This window comes from Brassica napus, chromosome A9 (genome assembly GCF_020379485.1).
Source record: "Brassica napus cultivar Da-Ae chromosome A9, Da-Ae, whole genome shotgun sequence".
Taxonomy (NCBI): Eukaryota; Viridiplantae; Streptophyta; class Magnoliopsida; order Brassicales; family Brassicaceae; genus Brassica; species Brassica napus.
Window position 1 is genome coordinate 15560555 of NC_063442.1, and position 25371 is coordinate 15585925.

Sequence of the window (25371 nt, forward strand, 5' to 3'; positions counted from 1 at the left end):
AATCCATGGTGAGGACATTCTCTGCGATAGTCATTGAAGCGCTCCCATGTGTCGCAGAAAGGCTCATCAGTGAGCTGTTTGAAGGAGGTGATCTTGTTCCTCAATGCAGCTGTTCTCGCCTTAGAGTAGAAATAGCTGAGGAACGCTGATCGGACCTGTTCCCATGAAGTGAGAGAGCCGGTAGGGAGAGAGTTCAACCACCGTGCAGCTTTTCCATCAAGAGAGAATGGGAATAGCATGCACCTGATGTAATCTGGTGGAACACCATTCGCGCGAGTGAAACTGCAGACTTTTTCGAAACTCCCAATATGCTCCATTGGAATTTCTGTAGAGAGACCAGAGAACACCTTTCTCTGTACTAGACCAATCAAAGCAGGCTTGATCTCGAAGTCCTGCCTGGTGCAGAGTGGAGGAACAATGGCAGAGCGCGTAGTAGGGATGTTACGCGGAAGGTTTCTCTGCCCGATTGGGACAGTCTGCGCCTGTTGTTCTTGCTGCGCGAGAGCAGCCTGTTCAGCAGCATCCTGCTGAGCTTGGATGGTCTGCTGCATTTGTAGCATCTGCTGCTGCATGAGTGCCATAGCCGCAGCGAGATCATCCTGATTGGCGTGATCACCCATAGTGGTGTCAGTTTGCCTTGGCTGTTGACGATTTGTTCTTTCTAACCTTGCTAGCTCGTGGTTGGTAAATGTAACTAACTCTCCTTGTGCGTTTCTCCGAGTATGTCTACTGGTCATGCACCTGGAACATTAGCTGCAACAAAAAGGATAAGGCAAGTTAGAGGTCTTAGACTAAATAAATAACCGAAAAATAAAGGTAAAAAGATGGTCCCCGGCAACGGCGCCAATTTGATATTACGTGTATACGCACACCAAATAACCTAATGTGCACACTACCACAATCGAATGGTATGTCGATGTAGCACTTTAGGATCGAATCCACAGAGACCAACTGTTACACTTTATTTCTGTAGGATCAATATTAAGCTAAAACAATATGGGGGTTTTAAGATTGAGGTATTATAACATAAAATAAAAGACTAGTTAAAAGGTTTTCATATGATTAAAAGAGCTAGGTTCAGGGTGATTCATTGGGATACTTAGGATCATGAGCTACACAACTATTCAGGAAAACAATACGAGCCAATCTAGAACTTGAACAACAAGAATAGATAAACCCACTGTCGTGGTGTCTACCAATTTATCAAGCAATCCTAATGCCTAAACTGTCGTTTGGATCAGAGAATGATGACAAGCATTAAGTTCAGATTCAATTGGTTCACGATTCGCCTTAACATCAGCTTTCGTTGGCTAAGGACAAATCGCCTATCTATGCTATTTCCAGTAACCTAAAACACTTTTGATGAATAGATTAAACTTGTGATCAGATGCTAAATGGCCAGTTTAACATAAGCAATAAGCATAACAATAGACAGAGATATCAAAGAATAACAATCCTATTTGTGTCTAGCTCATTGATCCATGATCCTTAACACCCTAAACCTAACAAGCGACTACTCAGACATGGACAAAGAAATCACAGAGACAAAGACTGAATAAAACATCATGCAATTCAATAGAATAAGAATAGGGTTCAGGATAATCTTCTCTATGGTGAGAGAGATGGAGCCTTCTCCCTTTACAATAAGCAAATCCTCAAATTCTAAAGTCTCCAATGGTTTTCTTCTGTCTAGAATAGCGTAGTATGATAAAGAGAAACAGAAAATATGATATATCAAAGCCACAGGCGGCTGGGAGAGAAAATATGGATAACTAGGGCAAATCCCGTAATGATTGTAGTTTCCTAAAAAATCTCTGCCGCTGGAACACTCACTCGGAACAGTCATCAAGACTGTTCTGCGTGAAAACCACCAAATTGCATTGTTTTCTGCCTCTTTTGTTCCAGCTGATCCATCTCCCATCAAAATGCAACTCCAGACTTGTAATGACTCCAAAAAGACTAGGAAGACTCGATAAAGACTTGAAAACTAATTTAAAAGCATATATACAAGATGTATAAAACACCATATATCAAGTTTGTCAAAAAAGATTGGTATAAAAGATGTGACAACTCAAGTGTGTATAGCCATGACTCAGTACACAAGGGACCATGAGCAAGAAGCATTAAGTTCGTTCAGTTCAAATAAGGTTGTAGTTGGCTTCAAAGACTGAGTTTCAGCAATCAACAAGTTTCAGGAAGAGTTTTCAAGGCTCGAAACATACAAGTCTTTTTGAGAGGTGCAAAAGCTAGTCAAGTGCAACGTAGTGTTCTTTACAATGCATTCAAAATCATTGCTCCCAATGCAAGTGAATGCAACCTATATGCTCTAGACTCTCCTAGAAATGCAAATGATGCAAACTAAATGATTGATTTTTTTTTTATTGCAAATAGGTATGCCATGCATGACTCAATGAAACAACATCAAAGCAAACATGATCAAATACTTGGTACCTCCCCCAAACTTGAGTTACACAGTCTCTGTGTTGTCAAGTAGAGAGAGAGATACCGAAAAGAAGACTAATATGCAAAAATAAAATGGTATATACAGGGGAGTGTGGTGGGTTACCTTCTATGGGGAATGAGTAGAGGGAGATGCTCCCTCCTCGTCGTCTTCAGGTGGTAACTCTTCAAGGTGCTCATCAGCAGGAGTGTCCATCTCTTTAATGTAGAAGGCTTGCCCGAACACAGTTGGTTTCCTCATTTTCCTCTTGATGTCAAAGTGGAGGATGTTCTCTTTACCCAAATGGAGATCAATCGTGCCTTCCTTCACATTAACAATAGCTCCTGCGGTAGCTAAGAATGGTCTTCCTAGAATCAATGGGTCTTGAGCCTCCTCACCCATCTCAAGCACCACAAAATCTGTAGGTATCTCATACCTTCCAATCTTCACAGGGAGGTCCTCTAAGATGCCCACAGGGTACTTCACTGAACGATCAGCTAACACTAGAGACAGTCTACACTTCTTGTACTGAGTGAATCCAAGCTTCTTTGCAACATACAAAGGCATCAAGCTGACACTAGCTCCCAAATCGCAGAGACTTTTCTCAAATACCATAGGTCCAAGAGCACAAGGTAGTGTGAAGCTTCCTGGATCCTCTAACTTCTCGGGAAGATCAAGCCTCTGGATGATGGCACTGCACTCATGGGTAAGAATCATCATGCCTTCCATCTCCATCTTCTTTGCAGCTACAGTATCTTTCAAGAACTTGATGTATTGAGGAATCAACATGAAAGCATCGATGATGGGCATTGCAACCTGAGCTTCACTCATTTGCTTCTCAAACAGAGCCTTGTACTTCTCTAGCAGCTGCTTCTTGAATCTACCAGGGAATGGAAGTTTGGGTTCATAGGGAGGAGGAACAAAAGAACTTTCACTTGCTGGAGTAACAACTTCACCATCTTTTACTGTCTTCTTCTCTTCCCCAACCTTTCCTTTACCTTTGGCTTCCACTATCTTTTCCAAGATCTCGTCATTGATCTTCTCATCAACAATCACCACTTCATCATCTTTGTTGATGGCAACCCCCTCACTTTGTTTCTCAGCATCCTTGGTGAGAGTTCTCTGAGGTAACTCCTTACCACTCCTGAGAGTGATGCTTTCATGGTTTCCTTGGGGTTTTGCTCAGATTTTCCAGGTAGAGAACCTTGCTGGCGATTCTGGTGAGTGTTCATGGAAGCAAACTGATTCTCTAAATTCCTGACTGTAGAAGCAAGGTGTAAGAATTTGTTGTTGAGCTCATTGTAGCTCCCATCAATCTTGGTATGAAGGTTCTTCAACTCATAACCAACATGCTTCTCACTTCTAGTCTGAGACTCCAAGATTTGTTTCAGTAAGGTATCAGTGCTGCTCTCTTGAGGAGCAGAGGAACCAGACGAGGGATTTTGCTGAGGCTGATAGCTGCCTTGCTGGTTGTTTCTTGGCGGATAGCCACTCTGTTGGTTGTTGGGATAGGATTTCTGTTGGTAGTTGTTGTACTGAAAATTGGGCTCCTTTTTGTACCAGCTACCATTGTTGTTGATGAAACACAACTCCTCTTGACTTTCCAAACCCTCAACCTCATTGACAGCAAGTGGATCTTCCTGCTTGGAGTTACCAACAAACTTCAGCTGCTCTTGGGTTGCTTTTTCAGCAATGAGTAGGTCGATCTTGTCTTCCAAAGCTTTGATCTCTTTCCTCGTCTGCTTATCATCTGTTCTACTGCCTCTGTCGTGGTCTCCACTGTAGACTGCATCACTCTTTACCATGTTGTCAACCAGCTCTTCTGCATCCTCCTCAGTTCTCCCCAAGAAGAACCCATTGCTAGCTGTATCCAGTCTGGCTCTGTACTTAGGAAGAGCACCACAGTAGAATATGCTCAGTAAGCTCTCCTTAGAAAAGCCATGGTGTGGGCATTGAGCTTGGTAGCCCTTGAATCTCTCCCAGGCTTCACTTAAGCCTTCCAAGTTCTTCTGTTGAAAGCTGAAAATCTCGTTTCTCAGCTTAGCAGTTCTTGAAGTAGAGAAGAACTTCTCCAAGAATGCTTTCTTGCAGTCATTTCAAGTAGTGATGGAGTCACTGGGTAGAGACTTCTCCCACTGACGTGCCTTATCCCCCAAAGAGAAAGGGAATAGCTTGAGCTTTAAGGCATCTTCGGACACACCATTGGTTTTTGACAACCCACAGTAGCTGTCGAACCTGTCCAAGTGATCAAATGGGTCTTCTAGTGCCAAGCCATGATACTTGTTGTTCTCGATCACATTGAGGAGTCCTGATTTGATCTCAAAGTTGTTGGCTGCCACAGCGGGTGCTCGGATTCCCAATCTATGACCATGAATGTTGGGACGGTCGTAAGTGCCAATGGGTCGAGCTGCTCGTTGTTGGTTAGCTGGAGCATTGTTATTAGCGCCATTTACGCCTGCATCATGCTGATGTATGTCTCCCATATCAGTGTGCAATCTCTGCAATTGAGCTTGTTGCTCTTCTTCTCTTCTCTTTCTAGCACACTCTCTCTCTAAAGCTCTGATATCTGCAACTCTTGGAACTAGGTTTGATGGACCCCTGCTCCTCAAGTGCATACACCTGTAGATTAAAGGGAGGTGAAGAAGAATCAGTAACAAAAGAAAATAAAAATGACTTAGTCTCAAGTAAGTGACTAAATCTCAATGTTGAAATCTACTCAGAATTTAGCAACGGCGCCAATTTGATGTTAAGAGTTTTCAAGGCTCCTAAGACAAATGTTGTAGTATAAAAGATTGTCGAACCAGTTCTGAGGGATATCAAAGCACTGAGAATGCAAGTACACACTTAATCTAAGTGCAACCAATGATTTAGATGGGTTTTAAAACTATGACTAATTAAAAGGAATAACTAAATGATACTTTCTTGACTAAGGGAAAAGAGAACTCATGGGCGTAGGGATTAGACCTTGGGTGATCAAGTATCGAACTAAGGATGGCAAATGATCAATCAAACTATCAACCTTAAGCCTAGACACAATTCTAAGCAAGCTCTATGTCTAGATGAATGCTCATTTGCTAACACATCTCAAACATCAAATGTCTTTGGTTGAATAATATGAAAGCAATCATTACCAACAACTCTATTAGCTATCTTAGCACCTTTAACAACAAATGTCTTTGGCAAAGTATACTAAAAGCCTAGGAGAGTTGTCTCGGGCATTTCATCGAACACCTTTCGGGTGAGAAATGCCTAAGGATCAACAACTGAGTGGCCAACTCAGAAGATGCATTATGATTACTCTACTAGCAGGGAAATATGAATGATCTACACTAAAACATCCTAGCTCTAACCTAATCACCCTTAATCTCCCTAACCCATGAATTCAAAAGGTGATTACTCACTAATCTCCATGATTCCTCTTAAACCCATATTGGATTTCAGATTAACCATGTAGAGAAATAGATAAGAAATCAACAAGAACACAAGAACATCACAAATCAAAATCCAAGAGATGAACTTCTCAAGAGAGTTCTTGTGTATTTCTCAATAGATCAAAAGATAAAAGATAATCTGCCTCTGGTGGCTACAAAAGATGTTTAAAACATAGGTTTTAGAAATGTAAAACGTGCATAATGAAATGACCAAAAGGCCCTTAAGTAAAATAGAAATCGAGCAGATAATAGGCGCGGAGCGACCTCGGCATGTCGCTCCGGCAAGTCGCTCCGGCCTTCGGGAGCGACCTCAGTGGGTCGCTCTGAGAGGTCGCTCCAGGCTTCGCTTCGTGTCGTCTCGCCATAGAGACGCGAGCGACCTCGGGGTGTCGCTTTGGGAGGTCGCTCCGAGAGGGGTGTGAGATGCGAGCGACTTCGTGGTGTCGCTCCGGGAGGTCGCTCCGGGCTCGTTCTCGCGTCTCCGAGTGATGAAACCGCGAGCGACTTCTCCCTGTCGCTCTGGTAAGGTCGCTCCAATAGGGAGGTCAGAGCGACTTGGTGGTGTCGCTTTGGGAGGTCGCTCCGAGAGGGGTGTGAGATGCGAGCGACTTCGTGGTGTCGCTCCGGGAGGTCGCTCCGGGTTCGTTCTCGCGTCTCCGAGTGATGAAACCGCGAGCGACTTCTCCCTGTCGCTCTGGTAAGGTCGCTCCAATAGGGAGGTCAGAGCGACTTGGTGGTGTCGCTCCGGACTGGTCGCTCCATGCCTTGCTCGCCCAATGACCACTCTAAACACTCCTTTTTGAGCTCCAAATGCACCCAAATGTCTCCAGAAACTCCATGTGGTACTCAAATACCTGATAGAGACATATGTATGCAAAATGCAACCTAAACATGTCTAAATCCTAATCTATATGATGAAAATGTTTATGAATGAATGGATAAAACAATGTAAATATGCAAGATATCAGGCCACTGAATGTGCTCTTCTGTACCAGACCAATTAGTGCAGGTTTGATCTAGTAATCCTGTCGAGTACAGGGTGGAGGGTTGATGGGGGAGCGGTTAGTAGCAAAATTCCTCGGAAGGTTTCGCTCCCCAATAAGAGCACCACGCTCCTCTCGCGCAGCGTTCTCGGCTGCTTGCTCTTGTGCAGCTTGTTGCTGATTCTGGATGGTTTGCTGCACCTGCTGCATCTGCTGTTGCTGATTCTGCATTTGTTGTTGAATGAGTGCCAATGCAGCAGTGAGGTCATCCATATTGCCATGATCACCCATGTTGGTGTCGGTTGTTCTTGGCTGTTGACGGTTCTGTCTTTCTAATCTTGCGAGTTCTTCGTTAGTCAGCTGATGTAGTGGTCCTTGTGCGTTGCTCCGAGTATGTCTACTGGTCATGCACTTGGATCATCTGTTTCAACAAAGAAGTAAAGCAAGTTAGATATCTCAGACTAAATATTAAACTGAAAAATAAAGGTAAAACCTTAGTCCCCGTCGCAACGGCGCCAAAACTTGATACACTAAAAATGAATCCTTGCTACTGTCAAGTTAACAGTGGTAATTGTAATATTTGAGATTCAATCCAGAGGACCAGTTTACTCTTTACTCTTATGAGTTCCATGTCAAGCTGAGAAACAAGTGGGTTTTGAGAATTAATTGCGACAAAAGTAACAAGAATGCCTAGGTAATTTGAATTCAATTTAAATGAAGTTGGCTTAGGGTCAATAATCGGATGTTACTTGCAGAACTGAACAACTATTCAAGTGCGATGAAATGCGATCTAGAACTCAGATCACTCAGCTGGAACAACTCACTATCGTGATCTTATTCCCTATGCGAGTCGGTCTTGAATCCTAAGCTCTCGCTTGGAACAAGACGCGAAAGCAAGCTTTAGATGCGAGATCTGATTAGTTCACTTAATACCCTAATATCTACTCTCACTGATTAGAGATACTAAGCTCATTCAATATAGGTCGACTTATCTCCTAACGGTTAGCTAGAGGATTAAATCATAGATCCAACATTAAGTGATCAGTTCAATGCAGGCAGTAAGATCAATATGAATGAAGATAGTTGAGATCACTTATTTGTGTTCAGTTCATGCGGCTAACACCCTACAACCCTAAGCAAGCTTTGCCTACTACTCAATCATAAAGCAGGATGACATAAGCAAGATTCCTGAATAATACTGCATATAAAATAAGTAAAAAGACAAAGGGTTCAGGGTAATCTTCTCGTGAGAATGAGAGATGGAGCCTTCTCCCTTACAAGTTGCGTAAAATCCAAAAGAGTAATCTAGGTTTCTTGTAAAACTCGTGTGTCCTTTAAGAAAACGATAGCCTCCCCTTTTATAGGGAGGCGCTGGTGATAGGAGAATAAGAGAAAGAGAAAGTCGAAACTAGGGCAAACTCCAGAATAGGAAGTTTCCTTAATGAGCGGGAGCAGTCTAATGCTTGATCTCTTCGGGAGCAACCCTTGGGTTGTTCTAAATGACTGTTCCACGTTGAATCCTTCGAAACAGCATCAGACTTCCTGAAACTCTCTCCTTTACTCTTTCACCTGTTCCCAACCTAGAATGATGTAAATTAAACACGAATTAGGACTGAAAATGAGCTCAAAGTGCACATGTATTGGTATTAAAAACACCACATATCAATATGTTCAATAAATATATCAATGGCATTCTAATGTAAATAAATGGTAAAATTAAAGGAGGATTCGGTTTCAGGGATTTGGAGAAATTTAATCAGGCGTTACTTGGAAAACAAGTATGGCGTATAATGCAGTATCCAGAATGTCTAATGGCTAGAATTTTGCGAGCACGTTATTTCTCTGATGGAAATATACTTACGGCGGTGCAAAAAAAGAAGGCCTCCTATGCTTGGAAATCTATTCTCTACGGAAAAGAGTTGATTGTCAAAGGGCTGAGATATATGATCGGAGATGGTAAGACTATTAATACGTGGACAGATCCTTGGATCTCTGACCACTTACCTCGACCACCGAGACAGAGAGAAGGAATGCTGAGAGATGGGAAACTACATCAGTTCTTCAATGAAGCTAGAGATGGGTGGAATGAACAGAAGCTACGAGAAGAAATGGTCGATGAGGATGTGGACAAAATATTAAGAATCAAGATATCCAGCTCTGCAACTATAGATATGCTTGGCTGGCACTATACAGAACATGGCCTCTACACAGTAAAGTCTGGATACTGGTTGAGTACTCATCTACCAATGGAGGAGGGGTTTCAACCAACTTTCGGTAATACTGACCTCAAAAGAAGAATTTGGAAGACTAGAATGCCATCAAAACTTCACCATTTCTTATGGAAAACATTATCTCGGAGTCTAGCTACTGGAAGCAATCTAAAGAGACGACATATTACTACTGATGATCTGTGCCGACGGTGTTGCCAAGAACCAGAAACGGAGAAACATCTTTTGTTTGATTGTTCGTATGCCCAAGCAGTATGGCGGGATTCAGGGATAGATAATAGAATACTTATTGATCCTTTAGCTTCACTGGAAGAGAAAATTGAAGCGTGCCTACAATGTAGTCTACACACAAGATTGGCACATCTACAAAATCTCCCGTTCTGGATTATGTGGAGATTATGGAAAAACCGAAACATTCTTATTTTTCAAAGGAAACATATAGATTGGAGATGGGTGTTGAATCAAGCAAGAAGAGATGCTCAGGAGTGGAAAGATAACAGTTCGGAGAGTATGCAGAGAAGAGAACAAGTACACCATGGAAGGAATTGTTGGAAACGACCAAGAAGAGGTTGGCTAAAATGCAATGTGGATAGCTCGTTTATTAATTCACAGACGCCATGCAAGGCTGGGTGGATAATATGAGATGAAGATGGATATTATACAGGAGCTGCACAAGGATTGGGAAAAAGAGTTAATAACCCTTTTGAAAGCGAGGTACAGGGGATAATAATGGCTATGCAACATGTTTGGAGTAAAGGATATCGAAAGGTAATATTTGAGAGTGACTGTAAAAAAGTTATAGACACACTCAATCGGCGATGTCTACATTTTGATGGTCACAATTGGATAAGGGATGTCTTATGGTGGAAGCAAAAATTTCATGAAGTGGAGTTTGTATGGATAAACAGAGAGAGTAACAGAGTAGCAGATAAGATGGCGAAGCAACAAATTCCTTATGATCAATCTTTCTTTTTTCATTATTATGTACCTTCATCTATTACTTTGGAGCTCCATAATGATTATGTAAACTCTTAAAGATTAATAAGAAAGACGTTACAAAAAAAAATGGTAAAATTAAAGGATATTTTTATTTTGTACTTCTGTTTTTTAATAATATATAGATAGTTAAAAATTCATTAAGACACACTTAAAAATCACTTAAGGGTTTTACCAATAAACATGTTCTTAGAGACTAGAAACAGACAGCAAGGCTTGAAAATCTTACCAGCTACCTCAAACTCGACGGAGCTAAAAGAGGCGAAGTTCTTTTTTCTACCATTAATTTAATTCTTGCCTTGTTTTAATATGTTTATATACTTAAATGTTGATTTGAAATAACATTTGTTTTCGAAACCTGCCGGCAACTTAGACGTGTTCTACCATTAATTTAATTCTTGCCTTGTTTTAACAACTGCTATAGCCTCCGAGTGCGCTCGTTCTGGATCAGATCTGAAATTCGAAACCTTCCGGCAACTCAGACGTGTCGCTGCCGTCTCCGCTCTCCTGCCTCGCCGTCTCGCCCAGTTGGTCTCCGCTATTGGTTTGTTTTTAAAGCTTCTCCTCTCAGTCTCTGAGTGAAAGATGATTAATTATGAGGCAAATCATCGAGGACATCTATTTCCTTAGTTCGAAAGACAACAACCTTGGTGGTTTCTGGTTTTAGCTTGGTAACTCCTTCTTGCTACCGATGTTGTTCACTTAGGTCTTGAGAATGTCACCTGCTTCAAGGAGGAGCTTTCATCTACCCTGAGCCGTCCGCTTTCAAGGAGTATTTACACTTCTTTTGTTCGTCAATTCCATCCTCCTAAGCTCCGGTTCTATCTTATGTGTGTCTTGAAGTCGTTGTTGTACCCATTTTGTCAAGTAGCCGGATAGGAGGCCAAAACGACCATATGCGCTTGACCGTAGACAATGCTTCATTTTAAACGGCGTCGAAGTCACATCTACATGTTAGAAAACTCCGAGAAGGCTTGAGCTTTGTTGGCCAGCGTCCTTCTCCAACGGAGCACCGGGATGTGAGCCAGCTGTCGCCGTCGATACGACGATACCTGCTTGGAGCCACTTCAGTGAGACCTGGCTAATCATCTCTTATGGCTTCACTCTTATTGTCTTTAGTTGCTCCATTAATATGAGAAGTGCTTGGGAAAAAGCGATTAAATTATTAGTATTTTGTTCTAGTTTGGTATTATGTCTAACCTTCCATTGTTCGGTTAAGATTGAACATGTTCACTTTAGAGTTTAAGGGTTTTTAAAAAACATTTGCACTTCTAAGCTTTCAGAGGATTACATTAACATTTAACCAAACTTTCATTCTTTGCAGTGACATTTACAATTTATCAAACAAAAAAAAACAAAAGTTCATTTGCGAATCTCCTTTAACAAGTTAAGAACTTGCAATGTTTTTAGCAATCACAATATTTTTTCTTTGAATAACACACTATATTAGATTATATTGTTCTCAATATATCGTTTTCAAATAACACTATATCATTTTCTTTTTCAGTTTAATAGATAGATCAAAGTTATAGAAAAGTATGTGTTAACCTAGTTGTTTAATTTGTTTCTAACGAATTGCTTGAATATGGGAAGAGACACGATATATAGTTAAAAATGGAGTGTCCTTTTTGGTTTTTTTTTTACCACATACATTAAAATAAACCAATCATTCTTCCTTTTGTCCTTTTTATCTTTGGAATATCTCTTTTCACTTTCAACCGTCCATGACACGCAGAGAGACATACATTCATATATGTAAATCATATGATAGGAACTTAAAAATAAAAAAAAGACCCATATGAGATGATGATGATGATGATGGCGATTGTGACAAATAATCGTATTTTGTAAGAATATAAAAATACTAGATGTTTTGTGACCTTTGAAATTTTGAGAGATTTGTCTATATATAATATAATACACAGATACACACACACATATGTATATATATACATATATATATATATATATAAGTATTAGATAGGTTTGGCAAAAATAATTAATGAATAAGATTTAGTTAAAAGATAATGAAATTATCGATTTTAAGTGTTTGTATTATCATTTAAGCATTAACTGCTTATTAAGAAGATGAATTCTAATAGAATTTTAAATATCAAATTAAGTATAAATTTATTTTGAAAATAAATTTAAAATATAGACTATTTTATTAAATTTAGTATTTTGTATCAGCACACCAAACATGAATTATACATTTTCATTTAATAATATAACTAAATTGACGTTGTTGATTAGTTCAAGTTTTTTAAATAAATATATTATACTATTTTATACTTTCATTTTATTTTTACAACCCTGAATATTAGAAATATAGTTTATTTAATAATATAAGTAAGTTTTATTATTTATTTAATAGTTAATATTTATACCTAAATTAAATATTTTATTTTATTTTTAATTATATGATGTAAATATTATATTATATACTTCATTCGTTTCATATTAATTTTTATTATATAATAAGGTTTTATTATAAATAAGTATTGTTTTATAAATTTAATGTAAAATTGATTAATTTTATATGTTATAATTATTTATATTTTTTCGTTAAAATATGATTAGGTATATTGATAATGATGTTATATATTATTTAGAAAATATATAAAATCAAATATTTTTTAAATCTGTGTGACACAAATCTGTTCTGCATTTTTAGTGTTATAGTTACACTATGTAATCTGTTTTAGAAAACTTTTTAGATCCATGTTATTTTATTATTCACATATGTTAGCGAGAGAGGAGCTGTTGAAAGTTGTCTCACGCACCATCCACTGTCGTTTTGTTGCAAATGGATTGGGTCCACCGACCTCTGTAGTTCTCATACTTTCTTTTTATCTAAAATTTGATTTACATATTCAGAAAATTTTTTTTATCGGTTTCTCTGTATAGGTGTTAGTGTATACAGTCGACACCCATTATTTCTAATAATTTTAATACAACTGCGTAATAAACAATCAAACTTTTTATTTATACAAAATGTATATAGTTTTTAGTATCCTATGTATAATATAGATCAATATCATACATAAATTTAAAACTACACCAAACTAACCAAGCTAAGATTGATCTAATTTAATTATCATACCCATAAAAACGAATAAGAACTCTCAACTCTCAAGGCTTTTAAGTCGGGTGAGCACAGTTTTTTACTAGTCTATAGCACTCGTTTTCACTTGTCATTTTCATCTTCTCTCTTCTATTACCTTACATAAATTTCTATTTTTTAATTCTTGAAAATTTAATAACAATTTCTTAATTTAATATCTGGAATACCCCTTTTTAGGGCTTTATTGAGATAAGATATCAGTGGAAGTCAAAAAAGAATTTAATGTTAAGAGTTTCTTCTCTCTAATTTTATTTTATTTCATTTCTTTTTTTCTTTCTTTCTCCTCTCTTTCTCTCACCATCACACATAACACAGAAGAGTCCATGGCTGCTTCTTCATCCTCTGCTGCTTCCTTCTTTGGAGTTCAACAAGATGATCAATCTCACATTCTTCCTCCTAATTCCTCCGCAACCGCTCCTCCTCTTCTTACTCACCACCAGCCACCGCAGTCTCAGCAGCCCCTTGATGCTCCACCGCAGAAAAAGAAGAGAAACCAACCAAGAACTCCAAGTAAGTTTTACCAAAAAAAACTCCAAGATAATTATCATCCCTTAATTGAAATCTTAACATCTTAAGCTTACGAAATCATGGGATCAATTTTAAAAATATCGATTGGTGAAAACGAGAAACCCCTTTTCTCTCCCTTTTCTCAAATTCCGAATCTTGAAATTAGTAAATTAGCATGACCCTAGTTATTGATTTTCCAAAACTGATATTTTAATTAATTATATACCATGCAATATAAGAAAATCATTTAATAGTAATAACTTTACCTTCAAATTTTTTTTGCTCTTAATTAGATTCCGATGCAGAAGTGATAGCTTTGTCTCCAAAGACACTAATGGCTACAAACAGATTCATATGTGAAGTATGCAACAAAGGGTTTCAAAGAGAACAGAACCTACAACTTCACCGAAGAGGACACAATCTTCCATGGAAACTTAAGCAGAAATCGACCAAAGAAGTGAAGAGGAAAGTGTATCTTTGTCCGGAGCCCACGTGCGTCCACCATGACCCGTCACGTGCTCTCGGAGACCTCACCGGAATCAAAAAACATTATTACCGAAAACACGGTGAAAAGAAGTGGAAATGTGAGAAATGTTCTAAGCGTTACGCTGTTCAATCGGATTGGAAAGCTCACTCCAAGACTTGTGGTACCAAAGAATATCGTTGCGACTGTGGTACACTATTCTCCCGGTAAATGTTCTAAATTTTTTGAACTCTTTAAATTATAGTTAATCATATATATATATACGTGTGTGAATATGTATCTGAGTCATTCTCCATGGACTAGGGTTTTTTCTTAGGTTCACTTTCTGTTTCGCCTCGAAGTCTTCGATGCTCTTATCGCTTTATTTCGAACAGTAAATGCATTTTTATTTAAATTTTTATTTTTTGAAATTTTTTGAAAATTAAAATTTAAAACAACAATTGATACATGAACACACGTGAATGGGTGAGCACATAACTATATCTATATACGACACTGAAACTGCCATATATTTCATTAGATGCTTTCAAGCAGAAACTCAAAACCATAGAGGACCAATTTCAATTTCCTTTTCTTTTACGATTTTCTATATATTTTTCCTTGGAAACACCGCCATATTTTCTGTCATAAAATAATTTAATGGATTTTTCAGGATTTTTCTTAGACTTCAAAATTATTCTTACACTATGGGCAATTCACGTGCTGCTAAACTTTATATTATCTAGAGAGGTTGTTGTTACAGTGTTTGTTCTCTTAATATGTAAAATCTTACTAATATATTACCCCTTTATGATTCTTTTGTACTCTTCACCATAACTAAACATACCACATAATTATTTTGGCTCATTTTATATATTTTTGGATAATATGACTTTAAGCTGTATTTATAGAAGTGACAACTAATATTTTAAAGCATTTTCGAATTTTAAGTTTTTTTCAGTCTTGGTTGCCATTGCGGTGTTTATGTGTGTGCGTGCATTTAGAGTTCTATAAATGGAATAAAAGGAAATTAAAATTATGGTGGTATAGATATATACTTACATAAGTAGTTGTTCAATCATTTTGTATAGCATTAAGTCTTTCATTGAAGAGATGCTAAAGTTGCATTTATTGAACTTACATGATCTTGAATTAAATACAGGAGCAGATATTCATTTGACAATCATTCTCTCCATATACTACTGCTACTATTATGAAACTTAACTTTTTCCACCTACCTCTTTAATTCTTTGAATGCCCATCTATTTATATATATACACATTAACATAATGTTGACAAAAAGACACATCAACACATTCATAGACATTTATTCAAAAAAAAAAAACAAATTTATAGACATGAAATTACGAGCATAATTTACGCGTGATATTTTCTCAAATTAAATAATGTTTATGTTCATTACTTATTGATTGCATATACTGATGATATAGACTGCAGATTTATACATTTGTTCGTACGAATCATATAGACATACATCATCATAGTTGAAGTGTGACACAACATTGTACTCCTATTTATGTATATACGTGCATTATTTGTATTTGCATCAATGCATGTGAGTGTGTAGTAGGATGTATAATCAATAGAGTACGTAGTAGACTGACTGTCTAGCCATCTATCAACTTTTCGAGATCCCATAACTGCACGCGAATCTATTTGTAGCTGCATGACATGATGAGTCTCTCTCTCTATTTATAATTTCTTATTTCACATATGTCAAGTTCTGTTTTCACTTAATTTAAATATATACCTGACGAGACAAAGATTTCATTGTTATATTAATATATATATATATATATTTTTTATTTTTTTTGTGTCGCAGGCGAGACAGTTTCATTACACACAGAGCCTTTTGTGACGCGTTGGCTCAAGAGAGTGCGAGGCACCCAACTTCTTTGACTTCTTTGCCAAGTCACCACTTTCCATACGGACAAAATACCAACAACTCCAACAATACTTCAAGCATGATCCTTGGTTTGTCCCACATGGGGCCCTCACAGAATCTTGATCATCAGTCCGGCGACCGTCTCCGACTCGGAAGCAGCGGAGGAGGAAGTGCAGGAGCCGCCTCACGCTCTTCCTCCGATCTCATTGCTGCAAATGCTTCGGGTTACTTCATGCAAGAGCAAAACCCTAGCTTTCATGATCAACAAGACCATCATCACCAAGGGTTTTTGGCTGCAAGCAATAACATCAAGCCATCACCAATGAATTTTCAACAAAGTCTGATGCAGTTCTCACATGATAACCATAACTGTCCTTCCTCCAATGTCTTCAATCTCAGCTTCCTCTCTGGACGCAATGGAGTTGCTTCTGCTACAAGCAACCCTAATGCTGCTGCTGTTTCATCTGGCAATCTTATGATTTCTAACAATTTTGATGGGGAAAATGCTGTTCGAGGCGGAGGAGGAGAAGGAGAAGGAAGTACAGGTCTCTTCCCTAACAATCTGATGACCTCGGCGGACAGAATCAGCACAGGAGCAGTGCCTTCACTCTTTAGCTCATCAATGCAAAATCCCAATTCAACAACTCACATGTCAGCCACTGCTCTTCTTCAGAAAGCTGCTCAAATTGGTTCAAGCTCGAGCAACAACAACAATAGTAACAATGCTTCATCGATTCTAAGAAGCTTTGGGAGTGGAATGTATGGAGAAAGCGAGAGTAGTCTTAATGATTTGATGAACTCATTCTCTAACCCAGGCGCAACGGGAAACAACGTTAATAGAGTAGATTCTCCGTTTGGTTCATACGGAGGAGTGAACAAAGGATTAAACGCTGATAAACAAAGCATGACCAGAGACTTTCTTGGGGTTGGACAGATCGTAAGAAGCATGAGTGAAAGCGGAGGGTTTCAACAACAAAAACAACAACAACAACAACAACATGGGAATAGTACAGAAAGAGTTGGCTCCTCCTCGGATTCCGCCGATAGAAACAGCATAAATGTGAATCCTGGTGGTGGTCCAGCAAGTTCACCACCCTATGGAATCCATCGTGCTAGTTTCTAGCTAAGACGATTTTTTTTTAAAAAGGTTTTTAGTTCATCAAAGTACATATGCTATATCTTTCAGGTATGCATATTGTCATCAAACCCCATTTGAAGTAATTAATTATATTTTAGTCGCAAAAAGTTGCAATCTATCTACACTCACCTCCTTTTTTTCTTTTGTAAAAGATCTACCTTTATATAAATGAATTTCCTCCTGAATTCTTTTATTCAGAGTTTATAGTTATGGTTTGAAAAAAAAATAATTTACTTTATTTCAGTAATTAGTGGGATTTTTAATATTTGGTTTATATCTTTTTGGCTTATGAAATATTAGATATATTAAGGAACTTTATAAAATTCATGGCTTATATATAGTTTCAGATATATAAGTTATTTATTTATGTGTGGAATTAAGTCTAAACCTTAGTTCTATATATATATATATGGGTGTGTGTGTGTGTGTATTAGGGTCAGATCTTAAAAGAACACTATCTGACGGGATATAAATAGTTTAAGTGAATAGGTTTTGGTATCATTTTATTTTGTAAACCAAAGTTTTATTTTTGTTTTTGGCTGACACATTTATCGTCTTATCATTGCATGGGCAGTCAATGAGTTGGAGAGTACAAGCAGCCTTTGCTAAGTTTCTTTGTCTTTTTGTTTTTATTTTCTTTTATTTGCCTTTTTATTCTTTAATCTCTTTTCATTTGTCATCCTCACTAGCTGGCAATGTCACGAGTGTTTGTCCTGTGATCTCCCTTTCTAAATATCTCGATACATGTATACATACATGTCACATGTGCATATATATTATATATATATATATGCACTTGTATAGTTTTGTATGCAACATGTTCCTACCATATCCCAAAAGGTCCCATCATATTTAAATTTAACGGTCCAAAATAAACATTTCTGTTTCGACAATCACGAGTCTGCATTATTGATGCTAATTTTTTCCGGTTAAAAACATCAGTATTAAAGTAATTCTTACGCAAGCCTATTTGGTACGATTTTGATTTTGGTTTGATAACATGTTTTCATTAAATGTATCATTTTTCGTTCAAAAATTGTTATTTTTGTTTGATTTTCTTTTCAGTGTGTTCGAGGGATCTGGATTTTGTTTTGTGCTTTATTTCACATATCTTTTTTTTTGTCACTGTATTTCACATATCTTTAAAATTAAAATGATCTAATCAAATTTGAAAATCGTTCAATATTGTGATTGTTTTTAAAACCTGTTCGGTATGTTAATACACTTTTCTTTTCTTTTTGAGGGAGAGGAGGGGATGGATATTTTTTTTTTTTTAAACTTTAGTTCATTTCTATAATTTTGGTTAAAATGTATCCATTTAGTTTGTGTGAATATATGATACATCTTATTATATAAACCTTGGTTCTTCAAAATTGCTAAATAACATGATCGCGACATGTGTCAATAAATTTTTTAAAATTGTGACATGTGTCAAAAATATGACATCATTTTTTTAAGATTTAAAAATATTATATATTATTACAAAAATATCTTTTTGCAATTCTTTTTAAGATTTTAGAAAAGAACAATTACTATTACATAGTCTTTTACAATTATATATTGTTAAAATTATAGGATAGTAATTTTTATGTTTTTTAAAATCCTAAACAAGTAAATAATTATTAAAGATTATTTGAAAGTAAATTTATTTTTTGTTTAAAATATGTAATTTTCGTTTTTAAAGATACTAAAGAAAGAAAATTGTGAAAGAAAAATATTAACTAAAAAAATTAAAAAAATGAATAATCAAAATCCTACAAGTACAAGAAATTATTTAATAAATATCATAAAGTAAAACTAACTATAAAATAAGTAATATTTATTTTTTAAAAGCCTAAACAAAAGAAAATTGTAAAAGTATTACTATTATTTTACCATAAATAACAAACTTTCCTTTTTTTATAGGTAATTGTATGTTAAAAAATTATAAACCAAAAAATAGCTACAAATATTTCACAACTATATTTAGGTTTAAGTTTTCACATATTATTTTCACCTACAGAAATATTATTTACGAGAAAAGTATTACCTAAGTATTTTATTTTAATTTTTTGATTAAACTTAATTTTTATAATCTTATTACATTTTATGATGCTCTCGGACACAACCGTCTTTCTTCGTACACATGGATGCGGAGTTACCACATTGGTTTACAGAGTCTATATGAGTCTGTAAATTTTCTTGCTGTCAAAAAAAAAAAATTACATTTTATGATGCTAACGCAATGTTTTTCCAATTATGATGTGTTGTCATACATGAGTATGTGTGAATATGAAAAATATTAAAAATATGTGTTTGTATGTATAAGACAAAATATAAAATCAGTTAAAAAGAATATTTTATTAAAAATAAATTAGTTGTACAAAAATTTTAAGTAAAACTAACTATAAAATAAGTAATATTTATTTTTTAAAAGCCTAAACAAAAGAAAATTGTAAAAGTATTACTATTATTTTACCATAAATAACAAACTTTCCTTTTTTTTTAATAGGTAATTGTATGTTAAAAAATTATAAACCAAAAAATAGCTACAAATATTTCACAACTATATTTAGGTTTAAGTTTTCACATATTATTTTCACCTACAGAAATATTATTTACGAGAAAAGTATTACCTAAGTATTTTATTTTAATTTTTTGATTAAACTTAATTTCTTATAATCTTATTACATTTTATGATGCTAACGCAATGTTTTTCCAATTATGATATGTGTTGTCATACATGAGTATGTGTGAATATGAAAAATATTAAAAATATGTGTTTGTATGTATAAGACAAAATATAAAATCAGTTAAAAAGAATATTTTATTAAAAATAAATTAGTTGTACAAAAATTTTAAACAAAAACGAATTAAAGTATCCTACCAATACAAGAAATATTTTAATGAAAAATATTAAAGAAAAATAATTATAAAATATGTAAGTTTCCTTTTTTAAAATTTTAAATAAAATCAAATTGTAAAAGAATATTATTTTTCTTATAAGTAACTAACTTTCTTTTTCATAGGTAATTTTGTGTTTTAAAAATTATACACCAAAATAAATTCAAATATTTCACCCGATATGATTGTTACATGTGCCAATAAAAAAATTATATGCTAATGTGTCAATAAAAATCTGCCATTATGTGAAAATAATTTTCTTTTTTTCTAAAATCCTAAATAAAAGAGATTTGTGAAATAATTATTCTTTTTTTAATTTTGACCAAATAAGATTTTTTTTTTTAAAGAATCCTTACAAAATATAATTGTAAAAGTCTGTTTAATAGTAATTTTCACTTTTAAAATTTAAAATTTAATCATAAACATGATACTAAAAATTATTTAATTAACAATGAAAAATTGTTACAATATTAGTGATATTGAAAGAATGAATATTGAAAATAGCAACTGCTAAAATAGTTAATTAACTGAAAATAATTATTTGATGGTAATTTATTTTTATAAATCGCAAAAAAAATATTAAAAAATTATTTAATATTAATTTTATTTTTTAAGCCCTAAAAACTGTAAGAGAATATTTGATATATTTTTAAAAAATTATAAACAGAAAATTTTTGTATCATATTTTCCTTGTTCGGAAACTCGCTAGGCGCTACGCGTGCGGCACACTCAGGCCTAGCGATTTATTGAAAAATCGGAAAAAACTCGGGGAATACGCGGGGAGGAATTTTTTGTACTTTTATATGTATAAATACCATATTTTATACATATACTCTACATTTTAGTTGTAGTCCCTATATATTTATGGTTTCATACTCTTACAAATAATTTACATATAAACTACTCCTTGTTATTATAATTAGATATATTTAGAATTAAAACAGAACATTAAACGTTTAAATGGTATATTGGCTCGTGTTGTTTACATATTATGCTCTGGCCTTTTGTTTAAAGCCCAAGCTCTGTACATTTTTGTATTTTTTTTTTCTTTTTAATAAAGGAGTATAATTGTAAATATGAATTCATCTTCTTCCCTGCCAATTATGAAACCTAAAAAATGGCAGCCGACTGTGTTTCAGTTTTGTTTATTGATTTAACATACTTTTCATCAATCTGTCACTTTAAAACTCAAATGATTCACACATTTTTTCTGTATTTACTCTTGAATAAGGTTTAAGAACAACAATACAGAAATAATTATGGATTTTGAACAACACCGTTCAAGTAAATAATCGGCCGCGTTTTGAAAAGTGACGCTCTACGCGGTTAGAAATCGGATTACTGTATAACACAACCGAATCAATGCAATTCGCCACGGTGACCTAACGTATTACGATTTCTCGGACGATAAATCGTCTACGCGGGCAATTTTTAGAACAAGGCATATTTTTAAGTTCTAACCAAAATAAAATTGTAAAAATGTATTTGTTAATGTTTTTAAGAGAGAATTTGATGATGAACATGATACTAAAAAATTACTTAATCTGTTTCAAATTAGCTTAGATGCGAATTGTATAAATAGTATTTTTAAAACTTATTTAATGGTAACTAGAAATAGTTATTTGATAACAATTTGAGTTTTCTAAAATGTTAAACAGAAGACAATTGTAAAAGGTTATATGATAGTAATTTTCCTTTCATAAAATCCTAAAACAAAAATGTAAAAGAGTATTTGATAAATATAAATATAACTTTCAATTTTTTTATATTCTAATTCTTAATTCGGGTTGGGTTGGATTTAAAGTTATAGGTATGAGTGTTTTGTCTACCACTTAGTAGAAATTGATAAAAATTCACATATGTACTATGATTATAAAATACAAATATTAATTGTAATTTATGTGTAAAAACGAGTTCTTAATTATAAAATAAGTCTCACACATCATATGCAAAAATAATCCTAAAAGTATAATAAAATTATTTATTTCTTTATTAAATTAAAACATCCAACAAAAATTGTTGCAACGCACATGCTCATATCTAGTTATTAATAATTTCTTGATCTAAAAAAGAAAGTTAACATTTTTGTTTAAAAGATCTATAATTGTTTGAATAATTAGTCATATTAATAATAGTATTGGAAATGTCTTTGTCATAATAATTTATTTGGAGAATAACAAATAATATTATATATATACTAATACAATGTAGGACATACCTACAAGTGATTCTAGTAAGGAAGCCCATTGACATGCAACGAGAGAGATGATATAGTTGTCTCACCAAAAACAGACACCTCTTCTCTCATATTTTTGTAATTTTATATGTATTTTTTTTTTTGGAAAAAAATATATGTAGAAAACTAACTTGTCTTTACAAATATGTGAATGTCATCGTAAGCAAAAGTTGAATACACAAAAAAAAAGTTGAATACACTTGAGAAAAAATGAATCTTAATCACCGACTATAAAATATTTCTTATAATTTGAATGGAAATACTCAGTGTTAAAAAAAAGATCAATATTGTTGAACTGTTTTTTTTTTCTAAAACAGTTTCATTAATGTAAAGTTGCTTTTTCCAACAATACTCATTATACTTTTTTTTTCTAACCTAAGTGTATACCGAACCTGTAAAAAAGCCATGACTAATCTCCAATGGAAGGTGTAACCTACATATAAACTTTTTATATGGCTATGCATATATATTGGCAGTAAACAGATGCTCGTATCTGTGTAGGTATCCAGAACAATGTGACTTAATTTCACGCATCATATGGATCGAACTTGAAACGTATTGGCGTCCCAAGCACTTATTCTTACCATTTGATTACAAGATCCCAGACAATACTCATAATTCTTTTTATCTAAAATATGTCCAATAGATCTTTATTTTAAATAAAGAAACTCTAATGTATAGTATTATTCTGTTATAAATCACTAATTATGTCAGTTTTTTGGATTTTTTTTCTCGATTTTTTTATAATATAGAGAAGAATTTTTAAATAAAGAAGAATTTAAATTGGTCTAAAAAATAAAATAAAATAAAAACAAAATTCAATGGATATCACTCCACTATAAATATTCAGGGACTAAGAAGTTGGTGTAATTTCTCTCGAAAGAGACTGGATGATATTAAAGCAACCCTAATAGAGACTTTTCAAAGAAAATATTTAGCTATATGTATATATTTATATTTTATTAAGAGGTTGCCAAAATTATGAAAACTCTTTTCAAAAATATAATGTTTTTTTTTGTTTAAAAAACTTTTGGGAGAATCTCTCATTAAGATTGCTTTTAGTAAGACAGTTTCTTAGTAGAGTATCTCATGAATTTGATATTAATTAATATAATTTTATTGTGTAATTAAAAAAGTAAAATCATTCATAATTGGCATATGGCATATGAGTCTCTAATAGTTTTAGCTGAGTTTCTCAAAGAAGAAACGAATGTTTCTCTCCATTTTATACTCTACCTCTTACTTTGTTAGTTCTTGTTATTATAAATGTGAGAGATTTCATGAGATACTCTCACACTGCTAGTATTCTTAGAGCAGCCTCATCAACAGATACTCTATTAGTATCTTGTCATTTAATGTTAATGTTTCTAATACAGTTAATTTAGTTATGATATTTTGTTTTAGATAAAATTTACAACATAAACCACTCAAAATGATCTATCTGGTATATGGGTATACTATAAGGTTCTGACAGTGTGTAAATAAAAGATCGGTTTTAGTCTTTTCGCTTACTCTTCCTAATTTGTATTATTATTTAACTCTTACAAACTCTCCCTCGTACCAACGTTGGAAAAGGTCGTAGAACAGCTCTTACCTTTAATACTAACTAGATTTTGACCCGCGCAGACGCGCGGGTGTATATTTTAAAAAATATGTTGATATTTGTTTTTCATGTAATTATTAGAATTTGGAAAAATGAATCCGAGGAACATAACCGATACCGATCCAAAGATATAGTACCAAACCCAAACATAAATTGATTAAATATTCTAATTATTCAAAATTTTGTTATTTAGAGAACCGAATCTGATCCGAACCGAAGTATTTGGGTATCCGAATTTATCTAAAAATAGATTTATATACTTATATATATTAATTATTTTTAGATTTAACGTATATAAAACATCAAAAATGATACTTTTAAATTGGTTTAAATACTTGAAAATATATATAGATAGTCAAAAGTAAATATCTGAAATAGTTAAAGTATACTCAAATCACCAAAAATACTTAAAATAATTATTGATTTCGTATCCAAAATTTTAAATCAAGCCAATTGATATGTTAAGCTTAAGTATTATGACATATGTTATTCAAATTTATACGTAATATATTATTTTATTTATACATTTTGAGAAATTTAAAATATATAATGATTTAAGACTTTAAAAATAATTTAAATTAGTTATCCAAACCCAAACCAAACCCGCAAAGATCCAAATCGAACTCAAACCAAAATTTAGAAACATTCTAATAAGACTGAAATCTTTGACCCCGAAAACCCAAAATACAAACCGATCAGAACTAAACCCGTATGAGTATCCAAAAGCCCATCCCTAGTCATTATTATATATCGTATTTTATCATCATATAATTAATCGTATTTTATATGTACCATCATATAAGTAATCATATAATTAATAGTATTTTATACATACCATCATATAAATAATTACATATATTATATTTTTAAAACTTAATATGAAATATGAAAACCATAATTTGAGTTGGTATTTCAAATTGGGCTTTGTATTATATTTTTCTTATATATATTGACAATATTTTTTTATAATGGTTATTGAAAAATAGTTTATTAAAAATCCATTTTTGTATATATGTATATTTTTGAATCAATTTTTGATATAAATCAAATTTGAATTATTATTTTGATTTGAAATATGTATATAAAGTTTAAATTTTGTTTTATGGTTAGTTTAGAAAAAAAATTTTTAGGGAATTAGATTGACCCATTTTGGTATATTTTAAAAGTGGCCTAGATAACTTTCAATTTTTAAAAAAAAACATAAGCCCATTAATTTTTTTCTTAATACTACTATCCTTGTTTTCAAACAAAAATATTTTTTTTTAAAAGACTGCAATCCATGTTTCCAAACACTCCAAATTTTTAAAAGTCCTATTCAAGTCTCCAAACACTCCAATTTTGTACTTGAGTTTTAATAAGATAGACTAGAGATTGACCCGCACGCCCGTGCGGGTGTTAATTTTTACGGTTTTATAAATTATTTGTTATTTTAT

The 25371-nt window shown here is 33.9% G+C and overlaps 1 protein-coding gene and 2 non-coding genes across 3 annotated transcripts; all 3 read left to right on the forward strand.

Annotated features, from left to right (window-relative positions):
* On the forward strand, positions 1-107 carry LOC125578736. The gene has a single exon (XR_007316819.1). It is a non-coding gene; the product is annotated as a small nucleolar RNA R71 (small nucleolar RNA).
* Positions 108-4375: 4268 nt separating this feature from the next.
* Positions 4376-4482, forward strand: LOC125578700. The gene has a single exon (XR_007316783.1). It is a non-coding gene; the product is annotated as a small nucleolar RNA R71 (small nucleolar RNA).
* An 8906-nt stretch (positions 4483-13388) lies between these two features.
* Positions 13389-17401, forward strand: LOC106359885 (protein indeterminate-domain 5, chloroplastic). Its single transcript, XM_048740702.1, has 3 exons — positions 13389-13712; positions 14003-14399; positions 16016-17401. The coding sequence occupies exons 1-3, from the start codon at positions 13526-13528 to the stop codon at positions 17199-17201; spliced, it is 1770 nt and encodes a 589-aa protein (XP_048596659.1). The 5' UTR covers positions 13389-13525; the 3' UTR covers positions 17202-17401.
* The last annotated feature ends 7970 nt before the right edge of the window (positions 17402-25371 follow it).

What these genes read in the sequence shown, in the direction of transcription:
- LOC106359885 (XM_048740702.1), top strand. Translation starts at nt 13,526, where the DNA reads ATGGCTGCTTCTTCATCCTCTGCTGCTTCCTTCTTTGGAGTTCAACAA. An exon ending in AAACCAACCAAGAACTCCAA is followed by an intron (nt 13,713 to 14,002) that starts GTAAGTTTTACC and finishes GCTCTTAATTAG; the next exon opens with ATTCCGATGCAGAAGTGATA. An exon ending in TGTGGTACACTATTCTCCCG is followed by an intron (nt 14,400 to 16,015) that starts GTAAATGTTCTA and finishes TTTGTGTCGCAG; the next exon opens with GCGAGACAGTTTCATTACAC.